Source organism: Heloderma suspectum, chromosome 3 (genome assembly GCF_057233095.1).
Source record: "Heloderma suspectum isolate Gila_16-S chromosome 3, 16-S_ref, whole genome shotgun sequence".
NCBI lineage: Eukaryota > Metazoa > Chordata > Lepidosauria > Squamata > Helodermatidae > Heloderma > Heloderma suspectum.
This window is the reverse complement of record NC_139460.1, coordinates 36,842,425-36,860,968: the sequence shown is the minus strand read 5'-3', so window position 1 is coordinate 36,860,968 and position 18,544 is coordinate 36,842,425. Positions and strand designations below refer to the sequence as shown.

General features: G+C 46.4%; 1 protein-coding gene across 1 annotated transcript in view; it reads left to right on the top strand.

Annotated features, from left to right (window-relative positions):
* Positions 1-11,404: 11,404 nt before the first annotated feature.
* Positions 11,405-18,544, top strand: part of FLT3 (fms related receptor tyrosine kinase 3) — a 103,500-nt gene continuing 96,360 nt past the window's right edge. The window contains exons 1-3 of the mRNA XM_084842928.1: positions 11,405-11,477; positions 11,631-11,824; positions 12,310-12,504. Of these exons, the coding sequence (XP_084699054.1) occupies positions 11,767-11,824; positions 12,310-12,504 (253 nt within the window). The 5' untranslated portion in view covers positions 11,405-11,477; positions 11,631-11,766. The remainder of the gene's footprint in view (positions 11,478-11,630; positions 11,825-12,309; positions 12,505-18,544) is intronic.

The following is an 18,544-nucleotide window of genomic DNA, read 5'->3' as shown; positions in this document are numbered from 1 at the left end:
AATCAAAAACACTCATTTCCTAAAAGGTAAACTGGTAAGACTAAAAGAAAACCTGCCCAAGAGCCTAAGTACAAGGCAGAGATGGAGTCTGAATGCCGAAACACAAAACCAATCTTTTCAACCCAAGTAAAGATGGTGCCAGGGGGAAGCACTTTGTTTTGCAGCATACCAGCTAAAAAATAGTTTTAGAAATCCTAAGAGAGGGGCAGGGAGCCTAACGGGTACTAAGAGAGGTGCCTGTGGGCACATTGGTGCCCATGGGTACCATATTGAAGTCTCCAATTCTAGGCCATCTAGTCCACCCCCTTCACAATGCAGTAAATCCAAAGCTAGAACAGTCCAAGCAGATGGCTGGCCAGCCTCTCCAGCAAGCAAAAGACCACTACCCTCTTTGGGGAGTGTGTGCATGCATTTGAAAGTCAGAGGAGACAAACATGTTCTGAAAGCCTGAGTAAGGAAAAGCCGGGGGGGGGGTGATTTGGAGGAGGGGGAAGGCAGCTAAGAAAAGGTTGAGCACCTTTCCCTCCACCATCACTTTTCTGCTTTGACTTGCTCCCTCGTGGGATTAGTTTTTCATTTTCAAAAACTGCATGCAATTTCAGTTACACACATTTTCGTTTCATGTGTTGCTAGCTCCCGAGTATACACTCGGCAGAGAGCTGCTACTGGGCAAGCGTACATGCATGATATACCCGTTTGGTGGCTTCCAGGCAGGGGCATCGCTAGGTACTTAAAGATCCGGAGCACAGGCCCATTAACACAAATTTGTGCATATCTGCCTCTAAGCACACCTCTAATATATATACGTACATGTATGCACTTATGTGTGTGCATGTGGTGTGCTTATGCATGTAAAGATTACATAGATACTTAAGTGTGCACTGACCCCCATCCCCCACCCCACTTCAGCTCACACCGATTCAGCATTTTGAAAAACGTCCCACTTCTGCTCTGGCCAATTTGTAGTTGGTCCACTTCAGCTCAGCACCAAACCTAAGTCAAGGTTTGGAAAAATGAGTCTATATGCTTCTTGCTGACTACCATAGGAAATTAGGGATTTTTTTTTCTTCTCTTGGTCAGAACTGGATAATTTCACAATAGAGCCCCCTAAAAGGGGATTACACCTGCCCAATGTCAGAAAAATGGGTGCAGGTTTGTATTTTGATTTTCTTCTAAAGCAAACTGCCAATAACATTGTTATTCCTTGGAAGAATTGGATAAAAATTTCAGGATTCATTGCCCCATCAAAGGAGATCATGTCTGCCAAATTTCAGAATGATGGCCACAAGGGTTTTTGTGCAAGGGTGGCCTTGACATTTTGAGGTCTCCAAAAGAGGACATACATATCTCCCTATGTTCCTTGTGGACCACTGTTCTGAAAATCACAGACAGCCTAGAGGAGTCCCTAAGTAAGAAGCCAGCAAAGTTTCAGAAGTATAGGTGCAGCAGTTCATGTGAAAGGGGAGTTCTCCAATTTGGGGAAGGGAGTGATTTGCTCCCCCCTCCCTTCATCCTTTCCCCAATAGTTTTGGGTAAGTTTGTATGAAAATGCACAAGTCATTAGGGGTGTCCCCTGGGAAATAAACCTGCAAAGTTGCTGAAGGATATACATGCATGCAAATTTGGAATTACTAGAATTTATTTACATTTCACCAATGTTAGCAGCAGGGGAACGTGGGTGGGAAGGTGCTATTCCACTCATGTCTTGCTTGTGGGTTTCCTGTGGACATCTTGTTGGCCACTGTGTGAACAGAATGCTGGACTAGATGGACCTTGGTCTGATGCTTTTTTTTTTTGTTCGGTCCTTAAGTCATGTCCGACTCTTCGTGACCCCATGGACCATAGCATGCCAGGCCTTCCTGTCCTCTGTTATCTCCCAGAATGTGCTCAAGTTCATATTCCTTGCATCGGTGATGCTATCTAGCCATCTCATCCTCTGCCGTCCCCTTCTCCTTTTGCCTTCAATCTTTCCCAGCATCAGGGTCTTTTCCAGGGAGTTTTCTCTTTGCATTAGGTGGCCAAAATATTTGAGCTTCAGTATCTGTCCTTCCAATGAGCAGTCAGGGTTGATTTCCTTTAGGATTGACTGATTTGACCTCCTTGCAGTCCAGGGGACTTGTAAGAGTCTTCTCCAGCACCACAGTTTGAAAGCATCAATTCTTCGGCGCTCAGCCTTCCTTATAGTCCAGCTCTCACAGCAGTGTTCTTAAATAAGAGTGCCTCTAAGCAAATGCAGAATGCTTTTCTTTCACCGAGTACATATATGCTCCGCTTACCAATTATATTCCCCTCCATGCAACCATCCCTCCTCATCCTACCATCCTCCAGCAACTCTTCATAAAAAGAGGTGTCTTGTTTTATGCAACGCTCCTCTACCTCCTCCTAGTTATGCACAAGCTCTCATTGTATCTTCCTCCCCATAACTTCATTTGTGCCAAGACTTCATCAGGATTCAGCCAAGGAGTCTGTTTTCAAAACTAGGGCTAAGTTATGGAGAAGCTCTGAGCATGTACTAAGTGCCTTTCCCTCACCATTGATGCTAAGAGTTCATGCAAAACCACAACCACCCCACAAATGACAAAACGTGCATAGGACTGAGCAGAAAGGGAAGTCAATTCATTAGATGGAATTGGGTAGGCACTGTATTAAGTCTGCCGTACTATGCTCACAACTCAAGACTTAAACATGCAGAACATCAGGGCGCAAACCTCACTGCAAAAGTAACTTGTGCTGGAATCCTATGCACACCTTCCTGAGGGTAAGCCTCATCAAACATAATGGGGCTTTTGAGTAGGCATACATGGGGTTATATAAATTAGCAGTATTTATCTCCCCTCCACTTAAAAAACAAACCCCAAACTCCTATTTTTATTAGAGCTTTCTATTCAGAGGAATGTAGGAAGTTGCCTTATACCGAGCCAGACCCTGGCCATCTAGCACAGTACTGTTGATGCTGCCTGGCAGCAGCGGCTCTCCAGAGTTTCAAGCAAGATTCTTTCCTAGCCCCACCTGGAGATGCTGGGGATTGAACCTGGGACCTTCTGCATACCAAGTGTGTGCTCTACCACTGAGCTACAGCCCTTCCTATTGCTGGATAATGGCAACTGACAAACAAAACAGCCTGAGATTTGTTTCTCTGCAACCATATGAACCCACTTTTCTCAGACTTGAGGAGAAAAACCAACCCGCTTGACGTCCTAATGGTCACCTTAAACACCTTCTGATTAGGATCTCTAATCCCCTGTGTGGCTTGAGTTTTTACTTTTTGTTTTGGTCTTTGAGAAAAGGAAATTTTATGCATGGCTAGCACAAAAGCCACTGTACCTGTCTGAAATTTGGCAGGCTCAGTCAGCTCCATGGGGGTTGCCAGGTCCACAAATTCCATGCATTTACGTGGAAGAACGAAACAATTATAGCTCTTTGCTTTGACAGATTTTCTTGAAAATAGCTAATTTTACCTGTGGCTAGCATAAAAGCCACCGGACCTAACTGCCTGAAATTGGGCACATTTAATAACATGGGGACTACAAGGTCTCCAAATTTCATGTATTTTTCACACAAACTAAAAAAGTTATGACCATTTCTGTTTTTGAATGCAAGTCAATGGGAAAATGTTTAAAAATTGGCAATTAGGACAGCTCAAAAGATCCCATGCCCAGGAGGGCCTTTTATAACAACGCCCCTGCTTCCAAGTATTACATTTGTAACACATCTTGGATAAACACACCTAAAAATATAGTGTATGAAATGGCCGGAATCTATGTCAATTTTTATATACTGCTTTTCCACATATTTAGGCTCTTTACATCAAAACTAATGAAAAAAGATAACCCACACTCTAAATACAATGAACAAATTCTTCATATTAGGTCAATACAGTAGTAGCGGTATGTTAAATAAATTCATTCAAAATCTAACTAAGCATAGTTGAGCCAATCAGACAAGTAATTCATGATTACTAAATAATATCATCTTAGGGTGCAATCCTATGCTGGCTGGGGAATGCTGGGAGTTGTAGGACCTTTTCCTGTCTAGATCTGCATAGGATTGTGCCCCTAATCAATTAAATTGGAAACATGAAACAAATTAATTCAACAAAAATTATAATACAGTACCTTCCACTAGTCCAAGAAATACACACAGTAAGAGTCTAAAAGGGGCTCTTCTCACTCATGCAGTGATATTCCAGCAACTCCCGAATCTGTTCCTGACCATGAGCCGATGGGATTGACAAGACCATGATGGAAAGTCCAATGCTGCTCTGTTCTGGGTGCAGATATGTATATGTAAAAAGGGGTCCTGAAGAGCAACTTCTGATGTTCCAGCCTCTTTATTCTGCTACTCTCTTATGTAAGTTCCAGCAGTGAGGTGGAAACAAAAGGCCACGCAGTCAGAAGTAAAAATGTGGCTATTGCAAATGTAGGTGCTGTGCCCATTGGGCTTGCATCATGCAAGAATATTACCGACATTTATTGGCAGGTGCCTGTGATATCACATGTGACCAGGAACCCAATTTATTTACTTACTATATTTATACAGGCCACCGAATAACCTATGTTCTCTGTGCGGCATATACACAAAATAAAATACAATATTAAAATGCAATTTCAGAAAACACTAAAATGCAACATAAAAAAGTTCCTTTCCAGCAAAAGATGATAACCAAATACTTGACAGCATAGATATATAATAAATCACAAATCAGAGATTGAGAGTGCAGATTTTAAGATCATAGCTATTTAAAAGGTCTGGGTGAATAAAAAGATCTTCTCCTGGCGATGAGTGCCCGGCAGGCCTCTGTGGGGACGCTATTTCAAAGCTGGGATGCCACCACCAAAAAGGCCCCCAACTAGTAGCCACTCTCCCACCTTACTCCATTTGGCAGACAGCAGTTAGAGTGAACAGGCAAGATTCGATAGCTTACTTATGAGGCTCTTTGCTGAGGTTCTTTTCTTAAAGGGTTAATCCCTTGAATTTAGGGTTGGCGGAGAATTTCTCCCCGAAACTTCGGGGGGCCGAGCGCCAACGTGTTCGGCCCCCCAAACAAGTTTCGGGGAGAAATCCTCCGCCCCCCCCCGGGACTTACCTTCGCTGAATGTCCCTCCCGGCAGCGGGTCTGGCCAGCGGTTCGGCGGGTGTTCGAGCGGGGCGGGAGCGGCAGCCGGTCTTTTGACCGGCCGCCGCAGCCGCCATTGCAATGAAAGAAAAAAAAAAACGCCCCCTGATAGGCTACGTGACAATTCACGTAGCCTATCACGGCTAGATTTGCAAAGTCAGCCGTGATAGGCTACGTCAATCGTCACGTAGCCTATCACAGGTGACTTAAAAAAAAAAAAAAAAAGTGTGTACGGATAATGGCGGCCCCCATAGGGAGCCGCCATTCCCGTTCCTTATTTGGTCGCTGTAGTCTACGTAAAGATTACGTAGATTTACGTAGTCTACGTAAGATTTACGTAGTCTACGTATTACTAAATCTAAGTACTAAATCTACTTACTAAAGTACTAAATCTACTTACTACGTACTAAATCTAAGATTTAGTCTACGTAAGATTTACGTAGACTACGGCGAAAATAAGGGTAACGCTATTTGCATTGCCCTTATTTTCGCCCTAGTCTACGTAAACGTTTACGTAGACTACAGCGACTAAATAAGGAACGCGAATGGCGGCTCCCTATGGGGGCCGCCATTAGCATACGCTTTTTTTTTTTAAAGTCACCCGTGATAGGCTACGTGACGATTGACGTAGCCTATCACGGCTGACTTTGCAGATCTAGCCGTGATAGGCTACGTGAATCGTCACGTAGCCTATCAGGGGGCGGTTTTTGTGTTTTTTTTAACTTTCGCGTTCGCGGCCGGGCGAGGTGGGAAGCCTCCTCCCCAGCCTGAATTTCGGCCGGGGCGAGGCGGGAAGCCTCCCCCCCGGCCGGAACTTCACGGGGGGACCAGCGAAGCGCCTCCCCCCCACCGCGAACGTCCTTCGAGGACAGGTAAGTGACTTTCATCCACCCCTACTTGAATTTAAGAGCAAACTGGACAAGACACCATGCATGTAATTAGCTTTTTTTAAAAGGAAATTGCAGGCATGGGGGGAAAGGGGAGGGGGAAATCCAGTTCAGGATCCTAGTGGGCAGTACGGGACACCTATGGAAGCTTTTCTTCCAATGCAAGTAGGTATGTGTGGGGGTGGGGGGGTCCAACCTGGATTGGGACTGTAGCAGGGGCATTCCCTATCCTGATATCCCTCCCCCCCACACACACACTATTTACCTTCTTTTTTGTGAGCTATTAATGCAATTCCTAACTGAATGGAGTCTTGTCTAGTTGGTCCTCAGTCACTAGTCAGGAGCAATTCTGTGGAAAGAGGATTCAGAAGCTAACTGGGCTACAAATTCTCATAGCTACTATTCTCACGAGTACAATGGACTCACAGCTACTATTAACAACTCTTCTGTTGTGCTTTTTCTGGAAACCAACTAGTTTTGCATACCTATCCACACATATACCACAGAGTGGCGTGCTACTTCCACCTAAGCATCGAGTTTACTGAAAAGACTGTTTGTCAAAAAAAACTTTTTATTTTAGAAGCTTCCCCCTCTCAACCTCTTCAACGAGGTTGCGGTCCTCAAATCATTTCCCCTCCAGAATAAGGTTGGAATGAAGGTTCATGTGCTCATTTCCTTCATCAGAATCCCTAGCATTTCTTTCATGTGTTATCTCCAACAATACATACAAGTGCATGTGTGAGTGAGCAGTTTCTGGTAAAGTACATAGCCATATGGAGCATTACTAGGCACTTAAAAGATTCAGGGCACAGGCCAGGAGGACACAAATCTGCATATACTAATTTATATCTGTATATTCCTTGCAAGAGGAAAAAAGGCAGTTTATAAATGTAATAATAGCTAAAATATGCAAAACTAGAAGTACTAGGAATTAATGTCAGCCAATTACTTTTTCATCCAAATCATCTCAAATAATATAAATTTTTCAATTAATTTGCACCCTGACCCAGATTATCCCCACACAATGAAGTTTTTTTTCTAAGCTTAATTGCCATGCAGGGGAACATTTGGCATGCATGAATACTGCAGCATATGGAAAGTGGAGAGTTAACCCTTCTCTCTCCAGCTATACCCCCCCCCGAAAATTGCCCCCTGCATGGCAATTAAACTGAGGAAAAGTTCTTCCACTGGTACCAGTGGACACTCAGGGCTCTGTACAATAGATCCAGGGCTGTGGAAAATAGCAACCGCCATTACTACATCATTGCAAAGCTATATATGGATATGCACCCCTCACATGTATGCCTGAATGATCACGGCGTCATGTAAAGCGCTCACAAGCAAAAAGCTCAGTGTGAAGGAGCCCTCTGTCCATGTTTAGACAGAGGAAAGTCTGACAATTCCCAGCATGTCCCTCCCAGCCATGCTGGCTGGGGGATGCTGGAAGTTGTAGGACTTTCTTCTGTCTAAACATGTATAGGATTACACCCCTAATGTGCTCTATTATGAGGTAAATTTTGTGTCTCAGGCTTTAATTGTTGGATGTTAAAAAATGATCTATTTTCAGATTATTTATCTAATAACCAAAATGTTTTGGATTAATTTTCCAGGTATTTAAGTTTTGGAGCATGTGAGGAAGCAGTCTAACAACTATGATACCCTGTGAATGAGTTACTTGCAAGCATCTTTATATAAATTACATATATTTAGTAATGCTTCAGGATTAGAAGAACATAAGGCATAGAGATATGTTAGGTGCATTCACCCTAGCAGTTGTTTACCACTGGTTTTACTGCCAGAACTACGTGTGAATTAGCCCCAGAGCTACCTGTGAATTAGCCTACCCAACTTTCAGCTGAATGAAAGTAGTTTGGTCTTAAATCAAGGGTGTACAACCCATGGCTTGCAGGCTGCACGCACCCCCCTCCCATGGCCTTAATTGCTGCCTCCCGTGGGTGCCTGATTTAGGGTGCAATCCTATGGCTGCTAGTCAGAGGCTAGATGGCCATAGGAAAGGTCGGTTCCCTGAGAACTAACCTCCACCCCTTCCTGCGCCACCTCGTAGACAGTGCGGAACAGCCCCGGGCTCTGGGCTCAGAAGAGGAGCACGGAGCAGTAAAAACGGGGCATTCCTGGGGGCGTGCCAGGGAAGTTGGAAATGCCTGTACAACACATCCTATGTCTCTGAGGTCCCAAAGCTAGACAGCTGAAATCAGCTGTCCAGCCACGAAAGCCGGGCAGGGGGAATGAGGAGATCCGCTCCTCACCATTCCTCCCGCCCTGCACTACATAGGCGGTTGCCCCTGGGGTCGGATGTGACCATCGATCCAGATAGGATTGCTCCCTTAAACAGTTTAAGCCTAGAGTCCTATACACATTTACCAAGACTCCATGGGGCTTACTTCCTAGTAGATGCTGCATCCTTGAGGTGTTTGGATTGTAAGTCCCAAAATCCCTGGCCATCACACATGCTAACTGGGGTTGATGGTATTTTTAGTCCAACACACCTGGAGGGTTCCATGTTGAGTAAAGGCTGGTTTAAAGCTTATATAGTTTCAAGTATCCCAAAAAAACCAGCAGTGAGAAGAACATAAGAAGAGCTGTGCTGGATCAGACCAAAGACCTATGTAGTGCAGCATTCTGTTCCCACAATGGCCAACCCGATGCTTATGCGATGCCTATGTGAGTGCAATAGCACCCTCCCACTCCTGCTCTCCAGCAACTGGTTTTGAGAGGAATACTGCCTCTGACTCTGGAGGTAAATATATAGCCAGCAGGTGGTAGAATTAAGAGGCTTAGATGAAGGCAGAAGTCAGTGTCTGAATGAATGAGACCTAAGTACTGCCCTTAGTATAGAGCAGGGGGTGCCACTTGGTGCTCTGTTTTGTGCAGCAAAGTTTCTTGGCCCAACATTGCTCTTGGACACCACAGAATATCAGTGCCCTCCACCTGTTATTTGGGAGAAACATGGGGTATTGTCCCTGACCTCATGCTTGGGTTAAGAGGACCTCAAAAGCAGCAAGAAGCCTCACTGCTTCTGGGCCTCCAAAGCCCAGCCCAATGAAACCATTGATTCTTAGTGGAGGGCTCCCGTACTTGAGTGTGGGCCTGACCAAGTGCCTGATTATGGTCTTGGAAGGGGATGGACCAGTGTGGATAGCTCTAGAATAGGAAGTGCCTTTTTCAGGTAGGTAGAGTTCCCTTTTCGAAGACTAGAAAATAGTCCCTCAGAGAGTGAATCCAAATGCCAGTAAGGCCTTGTTCCATTACTTTCCATTCCCCGGACAGGGGAAGAGAACATCTACCCACTACCCCCTTTGAAACTTCTTGGTAGCTGGCAGTAGACAGCATCAGAGGTGGTCATACCAACAGTTGGAATTCTATGTTTACAAACCATAAGAATCAGGACCTCCCCTTAAGGTTGAATGGGATTGTACCAATGGGCAAGGACACATACACCCATCTATACCCCAGCCCCATGTAATGTGTGCAGGTAAGCACAGGTTGCGCAAGTACGACACACATCGCACCTAAATCCTGACTTACTGTGGCAAATGTATAAATAGCCTGGAATGGTTCCGCCACTGCAGGCTGGAAGAGGGCAGGTACAAGGGAGGGGGTTGATCCTGTAACACTAGCACTAAAGTTAACCCAGCACTAGGTGGAATAAAAGAGATTTAATAATACCGAAGTGCCGAGTCCGTAATTATTGGCATAGAGGGCTGCAAGCCGGCTCAGATGTCACTAAGCCATGTACTATACCAAATGACACAGGACGGCTTGGTCCTGTGGAGCTGCAGATCTCGAACTCGGAATAGGAGCTGAGCTGGAAGATGCTTGATGTGATCCGGATGCGCTAATGACAACAAATGACTTGATCCTTTGAGAGCTGCAGAATGAACGGGCCCGTAACCTGTGGCGGATCTGCGCTGGAGAAGCTTTGATCACGACCAAGCCTGCTGCAACGAAAATAATAAGCTACTCCGGGTCTGTCTCAAAACTCTGGTTTGAGCCTGGAGCCCCCCACCGCAGTCGAAACAGACCAAGGGGGCAAGCACCCTAGTCTTTTCCACCGCCTTCAATCTGGCCCAGTTTAAGTTAAGTCTGGCAGGGCCAGATCTCCAGAAGGGAAATCATGCCTCCTCCAGTACCTATTGGCAAGTGGGCAGGTTCCACTGCCCCTCCCCTGCTTGCCCTGTCTTGTGGGACATCCTATACGATGGGGAACTTGGCTCCCATGGGACGACCCACCCATCACAAAGGTAATAAAATACACAAACAAAAGGAAAGGGGGGGGGGTTTCAGTACAGGCCTTGCCACCACAAACCCCCATTCGAATCCAAGTGGAAAATAATTCTGTACTCAAATACGTACATGGGATTCAGGTCACCCATATAAATACATACCAGGCCCGACCCTACTTAGCTTCAGAAGCCTCCCATTTCTCCAAACCATGCCCTTACAGCAACAACAACCCGGTGAGGCAGGTTAGGCAAAGGGCCAGGGATTGGCCCAAAGTCACCAGGTGAGCTTCACGGCCGAGTGGGGCCTAGAACCCTTAACTCCAAATCCAGTACAGCAGTTGAACCACTGCACCAAACTGGCACTCTAAGCTGCCAGGGAGGTGTGAAAACAAGAGAGCCCAAACCCACAGAGCTACTGGTCTCTCCACAAAGGGGTTGGCAACAGCTCTACCAGGGTGTCAGGCAAAATTCTCACCGCACCCTACCTGGGGAAGGTGGGGATCGAGCCTCAGACCTTCTTAGCAAAACAGGGGCTCTATGAGGTGTTCGAAGCCCCCAGTCTGAAACTTTAACGGGGAGGAAGGATCCCACAAGATGCTAAGGCGGGAAAGGGTGCCCCAAGCCCCCGGAAGCAGACGACAGCCACCGCCGACGGCACGCTGCCGCAGAGGGAATCCCGACCGACTCCGGCCGAAGACAGGGCGCGCCGCCGCTCCGTTCCTCGCCTGAGACGCCGCTCCTCCTCAGGCTGGGGAGCGCGTGCTAGCCACGCTTCCTCCAGCCGCACAAGCGGCTCCCGAAAGCTGCTGCTGCTGCTGCCGCCGCCGATTGCAGCACACTGCTGCAGCGGCGGCGGGAACCCCGGCTGCAGAGGAGACGCGTCGCCGATTAGGCCGACGCCGCCCCTCCTCGCCGGAGTGCGTGCCGAACACCCGGCCGAGCCTCGGTCTAGGAGGCAACACGGAGCTGGGCGGCCCCGTCGCCAACACCGCACCCGCTCTTCTTCGCGGCTGGAGAGCGCGTGCTACGCGCCCAGCAGCCACACGAAGACTGCGGCCCCGCCCCTTTTGAGTGGCGCCAAACAGCTGCCCAATGGCAGCCCGCAATGTCTCCTCACCCCACCCGCCCGCAACAGGCCCCCCCCCCAACGGCCAGGCAAGCCGGACGTGGGGGGAGGGCATAAGGGGCAGCCGCGAATGGTACGGAACTGAAGGCCTTTTTCAGCTGAAGGTAACGTGAAGTGGTCACTCAAATTAATAAGTTATGGATATGTAGCTAACATAGGTTTAAAAAAAAAAATGATTTGATTTGCAGGAAGAGCCCCGAAGAGGCCTTCCCTCACAGCTATTTCCTTCAGGTTTGTACGTATTCTTGGTTCTTCAGATCCGAAGACGTGATTTTGCAGCACAAAGGGTCGGCAGTTTTCGACAGATCCCCCGAGACAGCCACCTGCAGACGCCGACCCTGGGAACAGAAGGCTTCACTCAGCCAGCCAGCAGGTCTTGCACCGCCGACAACGATGGGCATGCGCCAGCGAAGCACCTCAGCCAGCAGAAGCCGGCCACAGCTGCTGCTTGGTAAGCGTAACCACGGACTAAAGTGGCGCCAGAATTAATGCCGCCGCCGCCGCCGCCGCCCGTCTTCGTCTTCGCGGCTGCAGAGCGCGTGCTGCGCGCCCAGCAGCCACGCGAGGGACCGCCGGCTTGGCAGAGGCGGGATTCGTAAACGCCTCTCCGGCCCCGCCCCTTTTGAGTGGCGCCAAGGAGCTGCCCAATGGCAGCCCGCGACGTCTCCTCACCCCACCCGCCCGCAGCGGCCCCCCGACGGCCAGGCCAGGCCAGCGTCGGGGGAGGGCTTAAGCGGCATCCCCAAATGGTGTGGAATTGAAGGCCTTTTCCTGCTGAAGGTTACATGAAGTGGTCGCTCACATTAACAATAGTTACGGATATGCAGTTAGCATAGCTGTTTTAAAAAAATTGATTTGATTTGCAGGAAGAGCCCCAAAGAGGCCTTCCCCTCACAGCTATTTCCTTCAGGTTTGTATGTATTCTTGGTTCTTCAGATTTGAAGAAGTGGTTTTGCAGCACAAAGGGTCGGCAGTTGTTGACAGATCCCCCGAGAGAGCCACCTGCAGGTGCTGACCTCGCGCCCTGGAAACAGAAGGCTTTGCTCAGCCAGGCAGGTCTTGCACCACCGACAACGATGGGCATGCACCAGCGAAGCACCTCAGCCAGCAGAAGCTGGCTACAGCTGCTTGGTGAGTATAACCACGGACTTCAGTAGTGCCAGAATTAATGCTGCAGTTCCCTGGTCTCTTCCAGCAGCAGTCATGCTCTTTGTCCCTTTCCTTGCCCACCCATGTCTACTTTTCTCCTTCCTTTACAGTTCCTTCTCTCTCCTGCACTTATCCTCTCACTTCTCTATACTCCCCCCCATATTCCCCTCGATTCTCCCTTCTCTTCTCATTGTGCCTGGATTTCTCTCCATTTGCCCCATTGTTGAAAAAGATCCAGAGGTTTCAAGAATAAGGAATGCGTGAAGACGATTGATGGCATATAAAAGAGGTAAGGCAATGGCTTTTAATTCAGTCACCTTCTTTTGGCACAGGAGTTTTGGAAGCTGTCAAAAGGCACAGAAATTTCGATCAGGCAGAATGGAAATGGGGTTCTTTCTCAGATTAGATTTGGGTTGTGTTGTCCAAGGATGCAAATAGCGCATGTTAATGAAACAACAATCTGCAGATCTTTATCACAAGAGCAATGTATTGCATCCGTGGGATATTTGTAGTGTGTATTTTTGTTTGGCAATTAATACTGCTTTAGGAACATAGGAAACTGCCTTATACTGAATCCACCTAGCCCAGTATTGTTGACATTGACTGGCAGCGGCTCTCCAGGGTTTCAGGTAGGAGATTTTCCAGCCCTACCTGGAGATGCCGGGGATCAAACCTGGGACCTTCTGCATGCAAAGTAGGGGTTCTGCCACTGAACTATACATCCTGCGACCCAGGGCCTGCCTAGTTTTGGCTGTTGGTTCATTGTAACAGTGTGACATTTATTTTTAATGCTTTTCCTTTTTTTAAAAAAAATTGACCTTTCTGTATAACTGTGTGTGTGGGGGGGGTGTCACATTTAAGACACCATGTGTCTAGCCGTTAATCTTATTAGTTTATAGGGCAGGAGTGGGGAACCTATGCCCCTCCAGGTGTTGCTGGAGTCTAACTCCTATTATCCATGACCATTGGTCATGCTTGCTGGGGCTGATGGGAGTTGGAGTTCAACAACATCTCGCTGGCCACAGGTTCACCTATCCCCGATTTAAGGGGGAAACCAGTACTCCAATATAAAACTCGAGTGAGCTCCGGTTGAACTCTAGTGCTGAATTAAAATCTCACAGATTAATGTTACAAGGGGCAGATGATAATTTCAGGTCCTTTAATTTAGGGCACATGCATAGGATTGCAGCCTTAGCTTCTTAGGGTTGTTGTTTTTTTAAACCTTGCCAGTATGAAAGCCCCTTGGCTACTATGGTATCCAGTATTTGTGCCAGTGTATTTGCCTGCAGTGCTGGCATAACATCCCTGAAACGCTGGCATAACTTCATGGTTTGTAAAGAGCTTAGCAACTGGACCATCCTCTCTTGTGCTTGTTATCTGCTGGTCCACTTTAATATGCCTTAGGACCTGACCGGGGCTCTCAGTTTGTATGATTGTGGTTCATGAATGAGAGGGCATTTGTGTAAGCTCATGTATGCTGAATTCTGGCTAAAGTGTCAAGGTTTGATTTACGCTACCTGGTCCAGCGCAGTCTTCCTAAACATGTTTACTCAGAAGAAAGTTCAGTGGAACATATTCATAATATATAAGTGTGGTTAGGACTGTTAATATCTCTTTTGAGTCTAGTAGGAAGCAAATTGTATGCAGACTGAACTTAGATAATTTTTTCTCATTTTAAAATCAAAAGATCTGTATAAAATGATACTGGAGCAAACAGTATTTCATTGAAGTCTTTGCTCCTTATACAGTACATTACATTACAAATAAATTTGCAATTCTGTTCCATCATCTTATGCTAAATATTGCAAATTGGAAGGATCCAAGCTAGAGGGGCCTTTGGTGATAATAAAAAGTGAGGCTTGGCTCTGCACATATTAATCTGAACACTTGATTTTGGGGTTGACTCCAGATGCCCTTATAAATCCAAAATGCTTAAAAAAAATTCTACAAACTCCTTTGCCTCTTGTTGGCCATCTATATTCGCTCAGATAGAGATGTGACTTCAGTTTCATGAGTGTTTACTGTGGTTTGCCCCCTGGCTGGTTCTCTCTCCCTGAGAGAGAAATTAACGCAGGGATTCTTTCCCACAACATGAGAGTGGCTGGGTAGCTAGCCAGATGGGCGGCTAATAAATCAAATAAATAAATAAAACACGAGAGGTAGGGTGGCCACTTGCATATCACCAAAAAAGAGGAAATGCATCACTAAAAAAAAGGACAAAAGGGGACAGAGATTTGCACGTGTTAATTTTCATGTACACTTACCAACTTAGGAATAATTATTATAATTTAAATAAACATACAATGTCATACTGGGGAAGACTGTGCCCAGGAGACCTATGTGCCTGCCTGCTCAGTCTGCTGTCCAGGTGCTACTTGTTGATGGGTAGCTTCAAAGCCCCTGCTTTTTATGATTTTTTTGTCTTTAAACTGGATTTGGACAGGGCTGTCCTTCAGATAGACTGCCCTCTATAAAAGAGGACACTTGCCACCCTAATAGGTAATAAGGGCTCAGTTCTGCCTAGAAGCAACACCATTGGACCTGGAGGCTTGCTCAGTTCTGCCTAGAAGCAACACCATTGGATCTGGAGGCTCGCTTAGTTCTGCCTAGAAGCAACACCATTGGACCTGGAGGCTCAACTCTAACCATGGTGCAATGCTTAGAGCAGCCTTCCCAAGCCTGATGCCCTCCATATGTGTTGGACTGCAACAACCATTATTCCCAGCCAGCATGGGCAATGGTGAGGGATGATGGGAGTTGTAACCCAAAACATCTGAAGGGCACCACGTTGGGGAAAACTGGATTAGGGAATCAGACTAAAAGATGGTGACAACTGAGTTCAATGCCCTGCTTGGCAGGGAAGCTCTTTGGGTGATCTTGGGCTGTCATTCTTTTTCAGTCTTAAGTTACCTCAAAGGGCTACTGTGAGGATAAACAGGGATGGGGGCGGGGGGACAAGAACTATGTGCCCCACCCTGAGCTCCTTAGAGGAAGGGTGGGATATGAATATAATCAGTGAAATAAATGTACAAGAGTGGGCAATTATTGTTCTGTGGTGAGATAATTGCATTCAACACATTCTTAGAGGCATTGTGTTCTTACTAGAGATGCTGCTGAATTTCATAATTGGCTCATCAGTCAAAACTTGTCTGTAATGTTCACCTTTGTAGCAGGCCTCAATCGGTGTATTCACTATTACAATCAGAATTGATGGCGAGCTTTAGCACATGCACAGTCTGCATCTAAACAATGCCGTTTTTGCACATGCGTTGAGGTGGTTGGTTTAACTCTTGAATGATCCAGTGCGTCCTGTGCTCCGTCCCTTGTTGCTGCCGCCACAACTTTGGCTGTGTAAGGAGGAGGAAGAGAGACACTATGGATCCATCTTCTTCTCTCCTCCATACAGTAGCAATTGGCAAGTAATCATCACATCCTGCAGGCAGGACACACACAGAAACAACCAATCAGGAAGGGGTTCTATAATGTGGTGACGATTTAAGTGATTCCACACTAGAGTTCCCAACATGCGCTTCGATATTGCACATGCGCAAAAATTCATATACATGGAATGAGATCTCATATTAAAGGAGAACTCGTCGAAGCTGACATGGGTGAATTTGTTACTTTCCAAGGAAATACTGAATTTACCCAGGGGAAGTTTTCCCTTCACTAGTTCTTACCTCGGTATTACCTTCAGGCCTGAATCCTGACACCACAAAGAGACTTTAGAGCAGAGGTAGGCAACGTGATGCCTGAGTGCACCATTGCGCTCCTGGACACCTTCCTTGGTGGTCACCAAGGTGCCCTATCCCTCCCACTTTTTTTAAAATTAACACATTTTTTTAGTGGCAGCTGAGATTACTATGAAATAGGTTTCTGTTGGTGCCAAAAACTGTGAGTTCAAAGGAGTTCTTTAATGTGTTGAGGCTTGGACCTTACCTTTGCCTTGTACTCAGACTTTTGGGCAGGTTACTTGTCCTTTGCCACACTTTCCATGGCAGCCATTTTGTGGTAGAGCCCAGGACATTTTCTCAAATTGACAAATGTGTCCATGGCCCAAAAGGTTTGCCTACCCCACTTTTACCTCTTAGCCCACAAGATTAGGATCTAAGCTCTCACCTTGAGTTACTGCAAGTAAAGAGCTAGAATTTGCACTCCTTTTTAAAAAGGAGTACACACTTTCATTATGAATTGTTTGATTGTAGGAATAAGGCCTACATGATCCTTCCCCAGGGCTACCTTGGGGGGCAGGCAGCAGTTGGGACAATTTGCAGCGGGGCAGCCCCACAAAGCAAGGGGCCTCCCACTTCAGCTCCTCTGTGTGCCATGGACCCCTGTCCTGGCCCTGCCACATTGCTCACCAGACTCACGCATCACTCAAAAAGAGGACAAAAGAGGACACCAATTTGCACAACATTTATATATGGTAAGGCTAATATAGGTATAAATGCAAATTTAAGAAATACTAAGTATAATTTCAATAGAGATACAATACATCTCATTATATTGAAGAAGACTGACCAGGTGAGCTGCCTGCTCAGTCTGCCATCCAGGTGTTCAGTGTTTGTTGGGCAACTTCAAGGCCCCTCCCTGCTCTCCATTCTTAAGGTTCTTTGAATTTAAAGTAGACTTGGACCGGGGCAACCCATTGCATAAGGGAGACCTTCAAAGAGAAGACTGCCAGCTTTCCAAAATAAAGGATTGTAAAGTAGGATGCCTGGGCTCCCTGTACAGAGCCCCACTCATGCATTCATCCTTGTAGGAGACCTGCTGCAGGTCCCATAAACCCTCTGGGCATCTCTGTCCTTTCCAAGGTGCATCTGAGAAGGGTTGCCAACTTTTGTGAGGGCACTTTCCCATACCTTTTGCATAGCTGCATAACCTTTTGGTGGCATGGAGATCCACTGACAGGAAAGGCTCAACCTGTTGCATTTCTTCTTGTCATTGAGCTGTTGAGGACATATAACCTATGCAAGAAAAAAATGCTAGCAATCTTAGAGTTAAATGCTGCCCTGAAAGCTTAGAAATATTTTAAATAAATAAAATGAAACAAATCCAATGTTAATGCTACTTAGAGTAGACCCATTTAAATGAATGGGAATGAGTAACTTAAGTCCCATTCATTTCTGTGTTTTACTCTGAATAGCACCGACATTGGATACAACCCTAATCGTGCAATCCTTTGCATGGCTGGATGGGGAATGCTGGGAGTTGTAGGACTTTTTCTGTCTAAACATGCATAGGATTGTACCCTAAGAGAAGGACTGTTTTTGGGATTGGTTCCCATGAATTCACTGAACATGCCCTTTCTGGCAGAACTAGAGCATAAACGCCTGTACATAAAAATTTGTATAAACAATACTGCAGCCTTCTTCAGCCTGATGCCCTCCAGATGTTTTGGACTTCAGTTCCCATCAGCCCCAGCCAGCATGCCAATGGTCAGAAATGCTGGGAGTTTAGTTCAAAGCATCTGAAGGACACCTAGGTGGGGAAGGTGGCAATACAGGTATAAGGCACAACACCTTGCATAAGTCCCTACAGGAGGTCTAGTGCTGTTTTCCTTTGTGTGAATGCAGCCATACAACCAAATTTGTGCGCGTTTACATGACAGTCCAATTGTGTTTCCTCCTAAGTAAGTATGCATAGGATTGCATACTTACTCTTGAGGTGAAGAAGATACTCATAACATTTTTAGAGCAGTTGGGTCACTCTGGATGCACCCTTACTGTGATCAGCCTGAACATATACATAATGCCCTCTAGGATTGAACTTAAAAAAAACATATTTGCAATTCTGAAGCAGAAGCTGTCTGTACACAGCACTGATTGATTGACTTCTCCTTGTGCCACCATGAAAACGTCTTGGATCCCTGGAGCTGTTTTGCCCTTTTAAAACATTTCCTTTGTAAAATCAATAAGGGATGAATGAATGGATAAACGCATGAGCATTCATGTGGTCAGTGGAGGCTGGTGGCTCTGATGGCAGTGGGGCGGTGAACCGCTCTGGGTTTCTGTCAGAACCA